We start from the raw sequence: 16079 nt of genomic DNA, 5'->3' as shown, positions 1-16079 counted from the left end.
CCACAGTTACCGAAGGCTATAATAAGAAACATCCCTCACCAACACAGTTGGTCGCACTCGGCTCCACTCGGGTCTCTACGGAACTCTTCGTCACTCGTCTCCTGGAAACCCCCCCTCCCTCCTCGCCTCCGCCCATCATCGACAGACTCTCGAGACTCTCTGGGCTTTATGTCTGGCCGGGTGGACGTGAACTGCCATGCGCGGTCGCCATGTTATCGCGCTCTCCACCCCCTTTCGGGGACTCGTCACAGGCTCATAGCACTAGCACAGGCTACATTACAAGGAGGCAGCTGGTGAATAGGAGCAGAGTGGGAGAGAGACATTGCGCTAACACAGGAATAAAACAAAAGAAAGCACGCGATGGAATAAAGCAGGACAGCGCTGAGTTGCTCGCTTTCTCTCTACCATCTGACGCCGGCTGGAGGACTTTGTTTCGTGTGATTTTGTGCTCCGGTCACTGCGATACAACAATTGAAAATGCGCCTGGCAGTTTGAACTGTGATGGGGAGAGATCGTGTCGTTATAAGGTTGGATATTGATCGCCTCGGCCGTCTGCGTCGACTCCTGCATGCTTAAACTTCACCGGTATGGTGTGCTGGGTGATTTAGTGAGGATATACCTTTTATAAACAACAGCCGAAGCGAATCCGTGTCGGCTAGCTCGCTAGCGACTGTTAACTTAGCATTGGCATTAGCCTGCTCCTCATGGTGGACATTTAAATACACCTCAAGTGGAATTATCGTGGCAGTTACAGGAAAGTGTTGGTTTTATGTGGAAATTACTCGAACGGCTTGAAATTGCTTCCCCAAAAGAGCTTGTTCTCTTGAGCTGCGTTTATAACTTTGTCAGAAACTATACTCCAGCAATGAATCACCACGAACGATCCGGAGACTCCGGCAGCGCCCGAAAAATGGTTTACCCTATGAGTTTACCCAGACGGGAGAACAGCAGCAGCACAGTAGGTGGTTCCTCTACATTGACAACTTCAGCAAGCACCAGCCTTAATAGCAACAACTTGATGCTGGCGGATGAATATTCCCCAGTTCAGTCTCAAACGCAGACTGCGTCCTCGCTCGGGCCCCAGAACCCTCCGCATAGCCTGAGTATCCCCTTGCAGACACCCATGTTAGCCCAAACGTTGCCCACTGCTGTTGCACAGATGAAGAAGAAGAGTGGCTTTCAGATCACCAGCGTTACCCCGGCGCAGACATCTGTGAGCACCAACAACAGCATTACAGAAGACACCGAGAGTTGTGACGACCTGGATGAGTCCCACACAGAGGACTTGTCATCCTCGGAGATCATGGATGTGTCACTTCCACGGGGTAACAATGCAGGAGGACCGGAAAGAAGCTCCTCTGAGGAGACGCTGAATAACTTTCACGAGGCGGAGACCCCTGGTGCCCTGTCACCCAACCAGCCGCCCATCATAACCCAAGCACACCTACACGGCACTATGGTTAACGGAACTGTTCACCACCACCATCACCACCACCACCATCATCACCATCATAATACCGTTTCCTCTGGAAAAACCCATCCTGCAGGAGGGACGATGATTGGGGTACCTTTGGGTGCCCCGGCCACATCAGTGGTGACCTCAAGTTCTGCTAGCACAGGCCAGAAAATGCCTTCAAATGTGGTGGGATTGATTGAGAATGCCTCTGTTGGCACAACTAGTGTCATCGGACAGCCTTTGGCTACTCTCGCCTCTGGAACTGGAGTGATTTCTGTGACTTCAGGTGCCACGATTAGTACTGGTAATCCTTTAACAAATAATGTTTCTGTGTTAAACTCCACCAGTGTGCCTGCTGTGGGTGGCAAGACTACCAATAGTAGCAGTGTAAACTACTCCTCTGCTTTGAATAGTATTAGTAACCAAACCCCAAACTTGACACACATTCCCAGTGGAATAATCGGCATTGGCATCACCGCTGCTGCCACAGTTTCTGGTGGTGTTGCGTCAACAGGTGGAGGGCAATTGGGGCCAGCTGTCATGGGGCAGCATGCAATGCCTGCACCCCCTGTCCCAGTGATGAGCACTCAGCCTCAGCAGGCCCAAGTGCCTGCTCCTGCCTCCACCAGCTCACGTTTCAGAGTGGTCAAATTGGACTCTACCTCTGAGCCTTTTAAGAAGGGTAGATGGACCTGTACAGAGTACTATGATAAGGAAGCCCCAAATGTGGCATCCTCTGAAAATGCCCCTGGCACTCGAACAGTGGAAAGCATCCGTCAGTTTGTGCCTGAGAGTGTGGCGGGACAGGACAGAGACACAGTCAGCGGGAGCTCTGTCAGTAGCTCAGCTAGCCATTACACTGAAAGTCTGGGCAGCGGTGAAACGGGTGGCCCCTCTGCCGTGAAGCAGACCTTTCAGCAACCCATGTCCCAGATGCAACCCCAAGACTTAGTTCATGTGCATCTTAAAACAAATGCAGTAGCTCCGATGTCGGCTGCAGCAAACATTCAGCAGCAACCGCCTGCATCTATCGGAGGATTGCAGACCACGATTGTTCAGTCGTCTGCACCTCTGCCCTCTCATATGCCCAAACTGACATATGCCCAAGCAGCCCAATCCCCTCCTGCTCAAGCTCTGCCTGTGGTTACCCAGCAGCAGATGGGCTATCCGCCCGCACAGCAGCCAGCTGCACCAGCCCAGGTAGCACCAACACATGTTAACCCCTTAAGCCAGGGAGGCAGCCTGCCATCTGACTTCTCCCAATCCAAGCAGATCCTGAGCACTTTGCCACCTGGGTCAACAAAAACACTGCCCCACCTGTCTGCCTCCATCCCTCCTGTGGCTGTCGCTGGGAATGGTCAGATGATTACACCCTCACCGCAGCCCATGCAACCCCCTACTGCTCAGCCACTTCCGCAAGGGCTCCTGCAGCCACAACAGACACCCGCCTCGCAGATGGTCCAGGTTGTGCCGCAGCTGGTGCAGTCCACCAGCTCCACTCTCATACAGCAGACACCAGGCCAGCAGCTCACCTCACAACCCTCCATGGAGCAGCAGTCACAGCTCGGCAGTCAAGCCCGCGGCAGCCAGTTCGTCCCAGCCGTGACCTCATCAAGCGTACCTCCTAACATTCAAAGTGATCCCCAGTCCAGTTTGTTTCAGAACGGCTCAAAGGAGAGTGGGCCGCAACCTGCTGTTAGCACCCGGCCCTCTGTGATGCCGCTGGAGGATGCCCAGCTACTTCTGTTACAGCACCAGGCTCTGCTCGCGCAAACCAAGCCAGCCGGTGGTGAAAGTGCCTCCCTACCCGGCACCTCTCGTGGTCCAGAGGGAAGCAGTGGAGTCAATGCCTTATCCGCCTCGGCCAACCTGCTGAAGAGTTTACCTGTGGATGGAGAGGAGGATGGGTAAGTTCCACTGCTTGTTTTTTTTTTCTGTTGCATTGCTTATTTCAGTCTAGTTTGTAGTCATTACAGCTTTATTAAAAAATCACACGTTCAGCCAGTGGGTGATCAGCATTATGCTTTAATCAACTGCTATCAACAAATTGTAGTTTGCAGTGAATATCACAGCAGGGCGATAGCTTTTCACAGCATAGCTAAAATAGCAAGCATAGCTTTTTTTGTAACCTAAAACTGTAGACTGCTAGACTGTATCTTAGGTATTACAGACAGAAAGATTATGCTTTCACCTACCAAGAATTTGAGTCTGCTTGGAGAAAAAAAAGGCACACATGAAATCACTTGATAGTGCAGTATTTATGAATTTGACATTTCCTGTTGAGACAGGAAGTTGAGCCAGTAATCTTTTGTTTACCTCACAGCCACAGACTTTTTTTTAATGCTAGTCGAAAGTGTGTGTGTATGTGTGGTGTTACTGAGAGAGACTTTTTCATTCTAGAAAGTTGGCCTGCACAACATATTGTTTCAGCATAGATTTTGCAATGCGTGGCTCTGCAATATTCACACTGCAGGATGTGCAATGTTAAACTGGGATTATAGTTGACCAGACACTACAGTGGAGTCAATGCAAAGTTTAATCTTAGAGTGAAAGTTTATATTTGCCTGTGTTTTTCAGGCCTGTGACTGTAAATCAAGTAGTTCTAATGTTTGTAGCTTAAACATTAATTGTATACAGTGCTTCCCGCAAGTTTGAAATATACTTGTGGTGGTCGCTGGATTGAAACACACCTTTTAGCCACATCAAATAAATAGTTAATGTGCGACAAACAAAAACATTTAACAGTAATTTCATTTATTATGACACTATTTTACACAGTTTCTTTCTTCAATTGGTTAAAATAAGAAAGACTGTTGAAATAAAAAAAGAAATCCACTATTTATCTGACTTTTTTGCTATTCAGGAGCCATGTGCGTACAGTGACAGGGTAAAATCTGCTTCTCTCTCTCATTCAAGTTCAAAGCAACATTGAATGCTAAAGCATTTTACATACACTGTAAAACCCAAAAAGTTAAGGTAACCTAAACCATTTGAGGAAACAGATTGCAGCAAACCATTTATTAACTTTCAGTCAATTTTGAGTTAACTACACTCATTTCATTTGATATAGCTGTTATACAGTGTATGTATATAAAATAGCCTATGTAATATATTAACATCATCAAATTAACAAAATAATCAGCAAATGAGAAATAAATGATAGAAAAAGGAATAAAAACAGACAATATTTTCTGAAAATGATCATAATTACAAGATTAATAGTGTAGATTATTTAAATAAGGCAAATGCGTTCATGGTTTTCGCTACATTCATTCTTTTGTGGCGGGGCGCCACACTAAAACTCATCTCACCACGGCTACATTACAGCTTCTCATTCAAATCATTCAGTCGTTGTTTTTTTTAATAGCGGGTTATAATCGCACCAAAATGTATTAAAAGGTAAGTTATTATAACAGCACAAACTTTTCTGTAACCGTATTAGTGCTGTGCGTTATTTGTTTAACCCTTTAAGGTGACATACTGACTGACAGGTGCGTGATGCATGAGGCTAGCAAACACGACGTAGCTTTCAGTTAAGATGAACACAGTTTATATAATTATACTTTTTTTTTATAAATAAAGGTCTATGGTTTTGCTTGCAATGACTTTATCTTGCTGGAGTTTATAGCTGTTGCACTTTACTTCAGGATGCATTAATGCCGCTCTGCAGGTCTATTGGAGACATTTATAAATATTCCTAGCAAATCTAATAAATGTCAAAGACATACCCGTTACAGAAACGCACTAAATCATACTTCAGCAGCGTTTGAGCGCACAAGAAAATCTGCACTTGAGCAGCGTATATAAGAGCGCACAAGAAGTTTTGTGCACGAACAGAGCAAATCGGCAGGCAAGCAGAGATCCGCATGCTTGTATTACATAAATGTGATCTTGACTTGTAATACTGCGCTCACGACATTTGTCATTGAAAAAAACACCATTGGTAGTTGATGGATCTGTGTAAATAGCTGCCGCCACAGCTGGAGAAAATCCTAGAGGAAACACTGGCGTTGATTAACCACTAAAAGTGTATAAATATTTTGCGACCAGTCATTTCATCCTCTCTGAGCATATAGTAAAGTTTTTCTGAATCGTTCAGATTAAAGAAACTTATATTTACTTTTTCTCTTGATTTTCCACTACTTAATTGATCGCTGATGTTTGGTTATATTGGGCAGATATAAAAAAAGTGTAAGAGAATGGTAATAATTGTAAAAAAACAAAAACAAACGTGTCACTAAATATACTTGGGAGGCTGTTAATACACCTGAGTGGCCTGCTCAAGTAAAGTCTATGGGAAGCACTGGTATATATTTATTTAAACAATGGCTATACATTGACTTCTTACATTTCTGAATATTGTTTGACTTCCTGTTTTTCTAATTTGTATCTTTGCTCTGTTGTATTTGTCTATGCTTGTAATTTGTTTATTGTATCTTATATATTAATATCATAAGATGTTTGAATAGCTCTATTATTAGAGTTTAACAGTTTGCAGTTACAGAAATCACAATGAAAAGTCCAAATAAAAAAATAAATAAATAAATCAAGTAAAAATATTGTTTAGTTTTCAACTTTACAAGAAATAAGGCAACATTGGGAGTTTTTCCTTAAAACAAGCAAATGTATCTGCCAGTGGGGCAAGTGAAATAATTTTGTTTTCACTTTGAAATGTAGATATTTGGACTTGGAACAATACAACAATTCAAAGTTAGATAAACTTTCTTTCTTTTTAGTTCCATGAATCGTATAAATTGCACATAAAATCAGTAGTTAAATATAATTCTTTAGCTCCTGGTCAACTATAATCCAGATTCAACATTGCATATCATGAGATGTGGCTATTGTGGATGCACACATTGCGATATCGATGATGAAATTATATATTGTGCAGCCCTATTTATGTAGATGCGCTCCCCTACAAAATCATCTTAGTCAATGTAAAGTTCTGAATTCTTTCCAAATAGAGCTGTTCGAGTCATCTGGTGAGATTGTATTCATATCGCAGAGAAATGAAATATCGCAATGGCAGTTTTAGAGCTGCACATTTTGACACTGCAGAATTGAACCATAATTGAGTGAAAGCTTATCATCTGCTTCTCTTTTTAAGGCCTGTGGCATTGAAGAGACTTTTAATAGTGCATAAAGAAGTTTAATAAAGATTAATTGTATTGAATAATTGATATGATGAAGACTATGCAATGTTTTTTTTGTTTGATTATTAAATTTCTGTACCCGAATGCTGTTAGACTCTCCCCAGAAAACCATGAAGAAATATTTATGTCACTTTAACATTTACTCCATTGTGTTTATTTATGACTCTAGTTTGTTTATCACTCATATATAATAAATTACGTAAGATATATTTAAATTTTACTCCCCTACAAAATCATCCCAAAATCATCAATCTAAATGAATGACTTTCCAAATAGAGCCATTCAAGTCATCTGTTGAATTTGTATTTCTATTGCAATATATATCGCAGAGAAAATAAATATTGCAATGCCAATTTTTTCCAATTTTATGCAGCCCTAGTCCGTTTATTTCTAGTATTGTGCATCCCTACTAGATAGTAAATTGTCTAAATGTAAAACGTGTGTCGGCTAAAACCGAATCTTAAGTTTTTATGAGCACTAGAATAAAGGTGACCTCTAAGATGAAGTTGCCTGGACTCAAATTTTGGGTTTTAATCCTGGATGTTATTAAGCTTGCAGCAGATGCTTTCTTTGAATGATTATCACTTCTGACGTGTTTCCTGCAAGCTGTAGCAGTTACACTCAAAAGATCTGTGACTGTTAAGTTGTCGCTGTTCAGTGCAGAGATACAGCCATGTAAGCTTTTTAGTCAACATCAACCGATTAACATACTTGTAAATATTCTCTCACTTCATCGATAGTTTTTCAGAGCCTTTTAAAAGGTCAAAAGCTGTAGTAAGCTTCACTCGTGTATATATTTTTTCATTTCATTGCAAGGCCTAATATTTTACCAACAAGGTAAGCACTAATTATAATGGCATAGCTAGTAATGCAGGTTGGAATGCATATATACATACTGTTAAACATACTTCTGCTAAAACAGTGTGACATATGTTTGCATTTATCTAAAGCTGTTCAGTCATGCAGCATGCTGATGCACACTTTGTTTATGAGTCGATCAAAAGTAAAGTTTCCTGTGCTTGACAGAGCTTGTCTAACAGATGTCCTAGAGATGACAGAGTTATCTGTAATCTAACACTCCTTAATGAAACAGATTTGTCACACTGTGCATGCATTAATGTGGCACTGCTGGTTTCTCTCAGGTGTTAGTCATGATCTTACTTGAAGATTTTTTTTGTTGTCTTTATTATGGACTCTAAAATGTAGTAAGTCTGCTCAACTAGGGCTGCACGATACTGTAAAAAATTGACACTGCGATATTTTGTTTTGCTGCAAAGTACAATTTTACCTGATAGCTGGGAAGAATTTATTAGTTTAGACTGATTATTAAGATTGGGAAGATAGAAGTGACATATTTTCTATTTCACAGTATTCAGGTATGCAATTTGAATAATCAAATGTAAAATAAGACTGTATAGTCTTCATTGTATAAAAAATTCAGTAAATACATCTTTATTAAAGTTACAAACTGTACGATTTCATGTGCCTCAATACTTTCACACCTAGACTTTTGTTTCACAACCACTCTGATCCGCGCCAAAACAATCGGTCCGAGATCGCCTAAATGAGGTGGTCTTTGCTAGATCCGCTTGTTAAGTGTGATGTCACGTGAAGCTGCTTCTGGGTCTAAGCGGTCTATCAAACTGTATGGGGAGACATCAAATGGAATAACAAATGTGTGCAAAGCGATTTAATACTTTAGAAAATCAAGATTGCAATATATTTGTCCAAGCCAAACATCTGATAGCCAGAATTTTTTAGAAATTATTTAGAAATTGATAAAATGTTGGCATTTGAGATGCAGCAAGTCCAGAGACTGCTGTGTACACTATGATTTTATATAAAATTCACTTTAATTTGTGATACGATTAAAAAGTGTCCATAAACGAATATTTTTCTCAATTAAAATGACTAGCGGCTTGGACCCAGAAACAATATTCCATACGTCCGAGTTGATCAATTGTAGTGAGAAAGCAAAACGATCCAACGAACTAACGAACCAGGCTATATCACAGTGTATAATGGATATGTTGTAGACATATGTACAGCTATATGAAGAGAGAATTGTGAGTAGGGTGGGATGTCATTGCTTCCGATAAATATGTGTTTCATGTCAAATATGAAAGTGAAAGCACGCTGAAATATTTCCGAGAGCTGTTTATCAGTTAGGAAAATTGAACGATCTGCAGTCTTGGTTTATTTGTTATTACTGTCTATAATGTGAAGCTTATTATGCATAATTTTATCTAACGGATTTGTATGAAGTCTTACCTCTCTGATTTACATTTGGTGACAATGTCTGTGGGTCTCACCATTCAAAATTAAAACGCGGCTTTTCACTTATAATGTCTTATTGCTCATTGCCATAAATTAAAATATGTATGCATGACAGCTGAGCGTGCAAAATAAACCCTGAAACTCTGACCAATGTGAGGAGAGTTTTCTTGAAAGTGACTTGTTTTAGCTATTTTGGTTCGTTTATAAACTTTGTTCTTGTTGCCGTTCGCTTTCACACAGCAAAGTGCAACATTGTAGCTATTTTAATCCCTGGTTCGGAACAAAAGAATCGATCTACAGATGTGAAAACACCCTTAAACTCTTGTGCCTGAACACTTACAGTCACAGGTTTTAAAACATACAAATGATACATTTTTACTTTATTATGGTTAAACTCTTCAGTGACTTCAGTGAAATCGTTTGTGTTCTGAACTGTGGCTTCTGGTAAACAATAATCCCATCATTTCAACTCAACATTGCACTTCCTGCGATGTAACTTTTGTGGATGTGCACATTGTGATATCGATGCGGAAACCATATATTCTGCAGCTCTATGCTCAACCATAGAGTGTCTGAGGTTTTGGAATTTGTCTTGGTACATTTGATGGTCTTATAAATTGTGAATCATCACTTATTGTTAGCCAAAAAGCGTTGGTTGACTTTGATGCTCAGTGTATGTTTAGTTTCTTGTGGCTTTCAGAACTAATACAGACAGCAGCATTCACAAATATGGATATGATACATTTTCTCAAATTATAGCAAAATGGAAAAAACAACAACGAAATAGCATAATTTACCAGTAATTCAGCTAACAATTACTGTAGTCAATTTTAAAAATGATATTGCATTTAAATATGTTTTTATAAAAGTTCAGCTTGAATGGAAGATTCAGTCACTCCTTTTATAGACTTTGTTAGGGAAAACATTTTTAACAGTTGCTTGTTGCCACCGATTGGCATAAAAATGTTAATTATACAGCCTTTTTCTGAAGTGTCAAGTTACCTTTTCAAAAGTACTGTTTAGGTACTAATATGTGTGTTTAAAGTACCAACGTGCACCCTTTAGGTTCAAACAAGTATTAATGAAATGGCACCGCCCCAATGACAGCTCTTGTATCTTTCTGAGAAAGTTCAAATGTGTTCACAGAATTTTTTTTTTCTTAATTCCTAAAAGGAAAGGTTACCCAAAAACTGAAATTCTGTCATCACTTTATCTCTGTTTACTTGTTCCAAACATATTCTCGTTTCTTTCTTCTGTTGAAAGTGTTTTCAGCTTTTTTATCTTTTGTGTTCATAAGAAAGAATCTCAAAGATGTTTGGAACTGGTGAAAAGAGAGTAAATGATGATGGAAGTTTAGTTATTGGGTGCGCTGTAAAAAAATAATAAATAAAGAAATTATTAGGCAACTTGCTGCACAGCTTTTTTTGAGTGCACTCAACTTTAATTAGAACCAACCACAATATTTGGGTTAAAAGTTAAGTCAATTCAAAATAGCTGTGCAGCAAGTTTCCTTATAATTTTAAGTTGAGTCAACTTTAAGTTTTTGGGTGCGCTGTAAAAACAAAGTCATTTACTCTCTTCACTTGCCTTGTATTTTTAAGTTGTCATTTTTTTTAGTGTGAACAGTTCCTTTAAGTGTACAAAGCGATTAACTGACTTTAGTTAATATAAGTGAGTAAACCAGTTGCCTTAAACTGTGCTTAATTATCAAAATTAACAGTTTCACAATGTGTAAAGCAGTAAAATTTAATAAATGTACTCCCATAATTTTAAAATGTTAATATTAAGTGTCAAGGATAACTAGAATTTACTTAGTATGCATTTAATATTTACACATTTACTTGACTTAATAAATGAAATGAGTGGAAGGAGTTAAATATTAATATTCATTTACGTGTAACATTTAAATATTTTCGAATCGTTGCAAACATGTTACTAATACTAAGTAAATTTGAATAATGGATGTCGTATGTGTAATTGAATTAGGAGGAGAATGTTCTGAAAATAAAAGCGATCTTAGGTATTTAAACATGAGAGAAAGACTTGTTAGTTTAATCTTCATTAGTTTGAAGATTAAGAAGTGTTTTGAGTTTTGAGGTTACCACCTTACAGATGAGTATAGCGCACATGCTTTAGGTCTTGACATTTTCATTATTAGCATTAATGTTTGACGCTTTAATCGGAGAGCCAAAGTGGTGCTAACACTAGCTCTTAGATCAGTAGGCATTTTTGAAGTAAACATGCTATTGGGTTCAATTTGTTTAAAGTGAAGTTACACATTCCAAGTCAGTGAAAAAGAGTGTCTTGATCGAACCAATTAATGCCAAATGTACTAATTTGTAACTAATAAAATTAAATTAAATTGATTACATTTATGTTCCTTCTGCTAAATCAAGAATTTGACATTACTTGATTAATTAAATAAATATAGACTCAAAATGAAAGATAATAACTTAATGTTTTACTTAACACTCCTAAATTAAGTAAATTTTACATGCTATTGATAATTGTACCTGATAAAAGATGGTAAAAATCACTTGAAATTTGTTCCTGCAAATTATTATGAGGATTTTTTTTCAGTGCAAGTTACAACAGGTATATTATGCTTTTTTTTTAAATTAAAGTCAACTTTTTGCTTTTAAGGCAACCGGTTTGCTCACTTTTATAATTATTAGTATTATTATTATTTTTTTAAGTTATTAATTGTTACTTTTTTGTGAAGTGTAATTGTGGGCAGCTTCAGCTTGACATTTTCCTTTTTGAGTTGTGTCATGGTCTCGTGGCAGAGTTGCCCATCTGTTGATGTCCATCTTCCTCGGTTTGTTGTCTTGTGGGGATTTTATGGCCTTATTAGTCGTGTTGTGTGTATCCTAGCTGTCCATGTTGACTGGTGTTATTTTTGGTTTGATTGTGTTTGGATGAAGGACTGCCTACAGGAGAGGCGACCATTTGAAAATAAAACCGCTCAATGAGAAAAGAGTTTGATGTTAACTTGTTTTGTTTGATATCTCTGTTGTGAAACAGCAAAACAGCAGCAGCTGACAGCCTAAGGCCACTTACACAGGATGAGGTCATGTATTTTCCTATTATTGCTCTTGCTCAATAACGTATTGTCAAATTATTTGTATTTTTTATGCAGTGCTTAGGTCACAGTGTTGACTAACAGCCTCATATATAAAGATTATAATCTTGCTTTTACTTTTTTTTTTTTTCTTCTTCATTGTAATCTGCTCTTGGCAGTGATAAAAGCCACACATGAGAGTCTCAATGAATCACTCATTGTGTAGAGATCAAGTAGATTATCTCTCCAATTAATGACCCTGTGGAATGGGAGAGGAGAGGAAATGCTTTCACTCGGCCAGATCGGGCCAGAGAAGATAAAGGGGCTGAACCTAAAGCAGGAGATTTGGAGTGCTGAGCCTAAACCATTAACATTATTTTTTGAAGTATTTGTGCTTATTTTGTTTAATAATTTTTTTTTACTTATTTTATTCAAAGTTTTACATTTTTACTCATTATTTGTTTTACTATTTTTTTACTAAGATTTTTTTTGATATTTTCTTTAACTTATTTAGTTTTTTTTACATATTTTATTATTTTTTAACTTATTTTTTTAACTTATTTTTAACTTATTTTATTTATTCACCTGTTCTATTTTTTGCTTATTTTATTTATTCCGTATTCTATTTTTTGCTTTTGCTTTTTTCTTTTATTTTTTAACTTTTTTTTACTTATTTTTTTACTTTTGTTTTTTCACTTATTTAATTTTCTTATTTAATTTATTATATTTTTTGCTTATCTTGTTTAATTTTACTTTAGTATTTACCTTTTTATTTTTTAGTTATTTTTACTTATTTTCTTTTGTTTAATTAATTGATTTAATTTTTTGCTTATTTTTTATTTTTCTGATTTATTTATTTTGCTTATTTTATTTTTTACTTTTTTTTTTTACTTATTTTAATGTTATTATTTTCATTTCCTGATTATTTTATTTTTACTTATATTTCAATTAATTTATTTTTTACTTTTTGACTTGTTTTATTTTACATTTTTTGTTGGTACTTATTATTATATTTTTTTTACTTTATTTCATTTCCTGCTTTTCTTTACTTGTTTATATTTAGCTTTATTTTTTGCTTATTTTGTTATTATTTTAATAGTTTACTTATTTTATTTGTACTTATTTACTTGCTTGCTTGATGTTTTAAAGTATTTCTCTCTTTTTTTTTTTAAATCAGCAAGACTGTTTAGACATTCTTTCTTGCACGTTTTTTTCTCTCCAAGGATAGATAACAATAATACCGGTTGGAATCACTCAGTGTTTTAATGTAAATGTCAGTTTAAATCTTAAGACCAGCTTTCCCTTTAATGTGGTTTTTCGCCACATTATTACCCGGCATCAGAAGGGTCAATCTGCAGCTGTAATCCAAGACCAGATCCTGTACTTTGAAGTTTTTTTTTGAAGACAAGACTCTTTGTACACACGTCTCTCTCTCTTTTGGGATGATGTCATTTGGATTAGAACCTGTCCTTCCAAACCCGAGAGCAGAAAAGCGCAGCAAAGTACTTTAGGGACTGAAAGCTAATAGGGGCAGAGACCTCATGAGCTCAGCTGAACTGGTTTCTCAAACACCTTGACAACAGGCATTTGTGCTTGGCTCGACTCTTTTCAGGTTTCAAATCTGCAAAACTTTCATATTGTTTCTGTAAATGATAACAAACGGTTTGCTGCTGTTTACAATCGCCTGACTGATATAATTTTAATAAATAATAAAGTTTCAATTGAATCCAAAGAAATAAATGTAAAAAAAAATCTCCTACACTTTTAAAATAATTCCGTACAAATCCATCAGATTTTTTTTTCAAAATTATGCGTCGAAATGGCTAAAAAAGTCAAGAGTCTTTCTGTAAATCTAAAGAGTTATTTGTTAAAAAATGCCATTTTATTGCATCCCTAGCTAAAACTCTGCAATCTTAGTTTGCCAAACAACTGGTTCTAATTGTATTTTGATTTGTAGTTTTTGTTTTGTTTTGTTTTTTTTTTTTATTTAATGCATTAGTTGACGATACTATTTTGACACAGAATAACAAAATACTAAATAAATAAATAAATAAGTCTCCATCTCCTACACTTTTAAAATAATTCCGTACAAATCCACAGATTTTTATTTATTAATTCATTTTTTCAACAAAATTGTGCTCTGAAATGGCAAGAAAAAGTCAGCAGATTCTTTCTGGAGTCCGAATTTAAAGAGTTATCTGTCAAAAAATGCCCTATTAGTGTATCCCTAGCTAAAACTGCGTAAAGTTTACCAAATAACTTGTTCTATTTGGATTTTAATTGTATTTTTTTATGCATTAGTTGACGATGCTATTTTGACACAGAGTAACAAACTAACAAATAAATAAATAAAAAAATCCATCTCCTACACTTTTAAAAGAATTCCGTACAAATGCACAGATTTTTATTTATTTTTTTATTTTTACCAAATTGTGCAGCAAAGTGGGCAAAAAAAGGCCCGACTCCGAATCTAAAGAGTTGTCTGTCAAAAAATGCAATATTAGTTTATCCCTAGCTAAAACTGCGTAATGTTTGTTTACCAAAAAACTGATTCTATTTGGATTTTGATTAAATTTTTTGTTTTGTTTTGACGATGCCGATTTGACGATGCAGATTCTTTCTAGAGTCTCTAAGGCGCTAAAGAGTTGTCTGTCAAAAAATGCCATATCGGTGCATCCCTAGCTAGAACTGCACATTCTTAGTTTGCCAAGCAACTGGTTCTAATTGAATCTGGATTTGTATGTTTTGTTGCGCGCTTCATTTTTTTATTTCATGCGAAAGTTTACTATGATATTTTGCTATTTTCAGAATCATAGTTAAATTGCTTCCTTGTCCTCATTTGTAAGTCGCTTTGGATAAAAGCGTCTGCTAAATGACTAAATGTAAATAAAAATCTTTTTCATCTCTCGCACTTAAAAATCATTCTGAATAAGTCCACAGATTTTTTTTTTTTTTTTTTATTACAAAACTGTGTGCTGAAATAGCAAAAAAAGTCAGCAAATTCTTAATAAATGCCATATCTGTGCATCCCTAGCTAAAACTGTGCAATGTTTCTTTATCCAGTTCAACTTCATTTTCCCTGACAGAATCTCATCAGGACAGTCGGCTGCTACGCAACACATTCACATGTAAACATTTCATTATTTTGAAGCCTCTACAACAAAGCATAAAGTGAAAGGCCAGGGCGCAGCAACACATTTTATTACTTAAAAAGCATATTTGCCAAGTGGATATTTTCATCTGGCCCATTTAGCCAGCCCTATTTAAGTGCTCTCTGAACAGTAGAATGGAGACCAAGCAAAACAACCTCCTGGCTGTTGCATTGTCATGTTTTAGTGGACAATTAACGCCCTTCTTTGATCTGCCGGGTATAATGATTGCGGTGCATGGCCTCCTTAATTTTATTTTCATTGCTTTAATAATGTTTGTTCAGCAATGAGAGGAATTAGCAGTTTGCATTCAGAAACCCCCAGGGATGCATATCATTTTATTCTTCTCTTGAGCAGATCTGTGTTTTTACATGCATGAGCCATTTGCATAACCATGCCACAGGCTTTTTGTGTGTTTGTTTGCTTCAGAAATTATTCTGAAATTGACTAAATTAGGTTAAATGGACTAAATTAGTAAACAACGATTTAAAAATCTTTTATTGTTTTATTGTATGCCCAAAAATAAAAAGTGTGTTGTTTCATAATATGCTCTGTAGTTTTTGTGGCATCTCAAAATACATTGTAATACACTTTCCAAAATTTATTTTAGTGCAATAAAGTATATGCCGTTATGAGGATGCAGAAAGAAACATGAACAATAGTAAAAGCAGTCTTCAGTGTTTACATTTTATTTAGCGCTATAGATAGAGATAGATATAGATGGATGGGTGGATGGATAGATAGATGGATGGATAGATGGATGGATGGATGGATATATGGATGGATAAATGTTTATACGGATGGATATGTGGATCGATGGGTAGAGATAAATATATAGTTAGATGGATGGGTATATATAGATAGATGGATGGATGGATATACAGTTGGATGGATGGATAGATGGATATGGATATATAAATATGGATATATGGATGGATAGATGAATTATATAGATGGATGGATATATAGATATATGGATG

The 16079-nt window shown here is 36.7% G+C and overlaps 1 protein-coding gene across 1 annotated transcript in view; it reads left to right on the top strand.

Annotated features, from left to right (window-relative positions):
- Positions 1–256: 256 nt before the first annotated feature.
- The window catches only part of tsc22d1 (TSC22 domain family, member 1), an 83965-nt gene continuing 68142 nt past the window's right edge, over positions 257–16079 (top strand). Inside the window, exon 1 of the mRNA XM_056465021.1 lies at positions 257–3363. Within this exon, the coding sequence (XP_056320996.1) occupies positions 770–3363 (2594 nt within the window). The 5' untranslated portion in view covers positions 257–769. The remainder of the gene's footprint in view (positions 3364–16079) is intronic.

The sequence above is a fragment of the Danio aesculapii genome, chromosome 9, assembly GCF_903798145.1.
Source record: "Danio aesculapii chromosome 9, fDanAes4.1, whole genome shotgun sequence".
NCBI classification, from domain to species: domain Eukaryota; kingdom Metazoa; phylum Chordata; class Actinopteri; order Cypriniformes; family Danionidae; genus Danio; species Danio aesculapii.
Note: the sequence above shows the minus strand (reverse complement) of the source record. Positions and strands in the feature narration are given on the sequence as shown.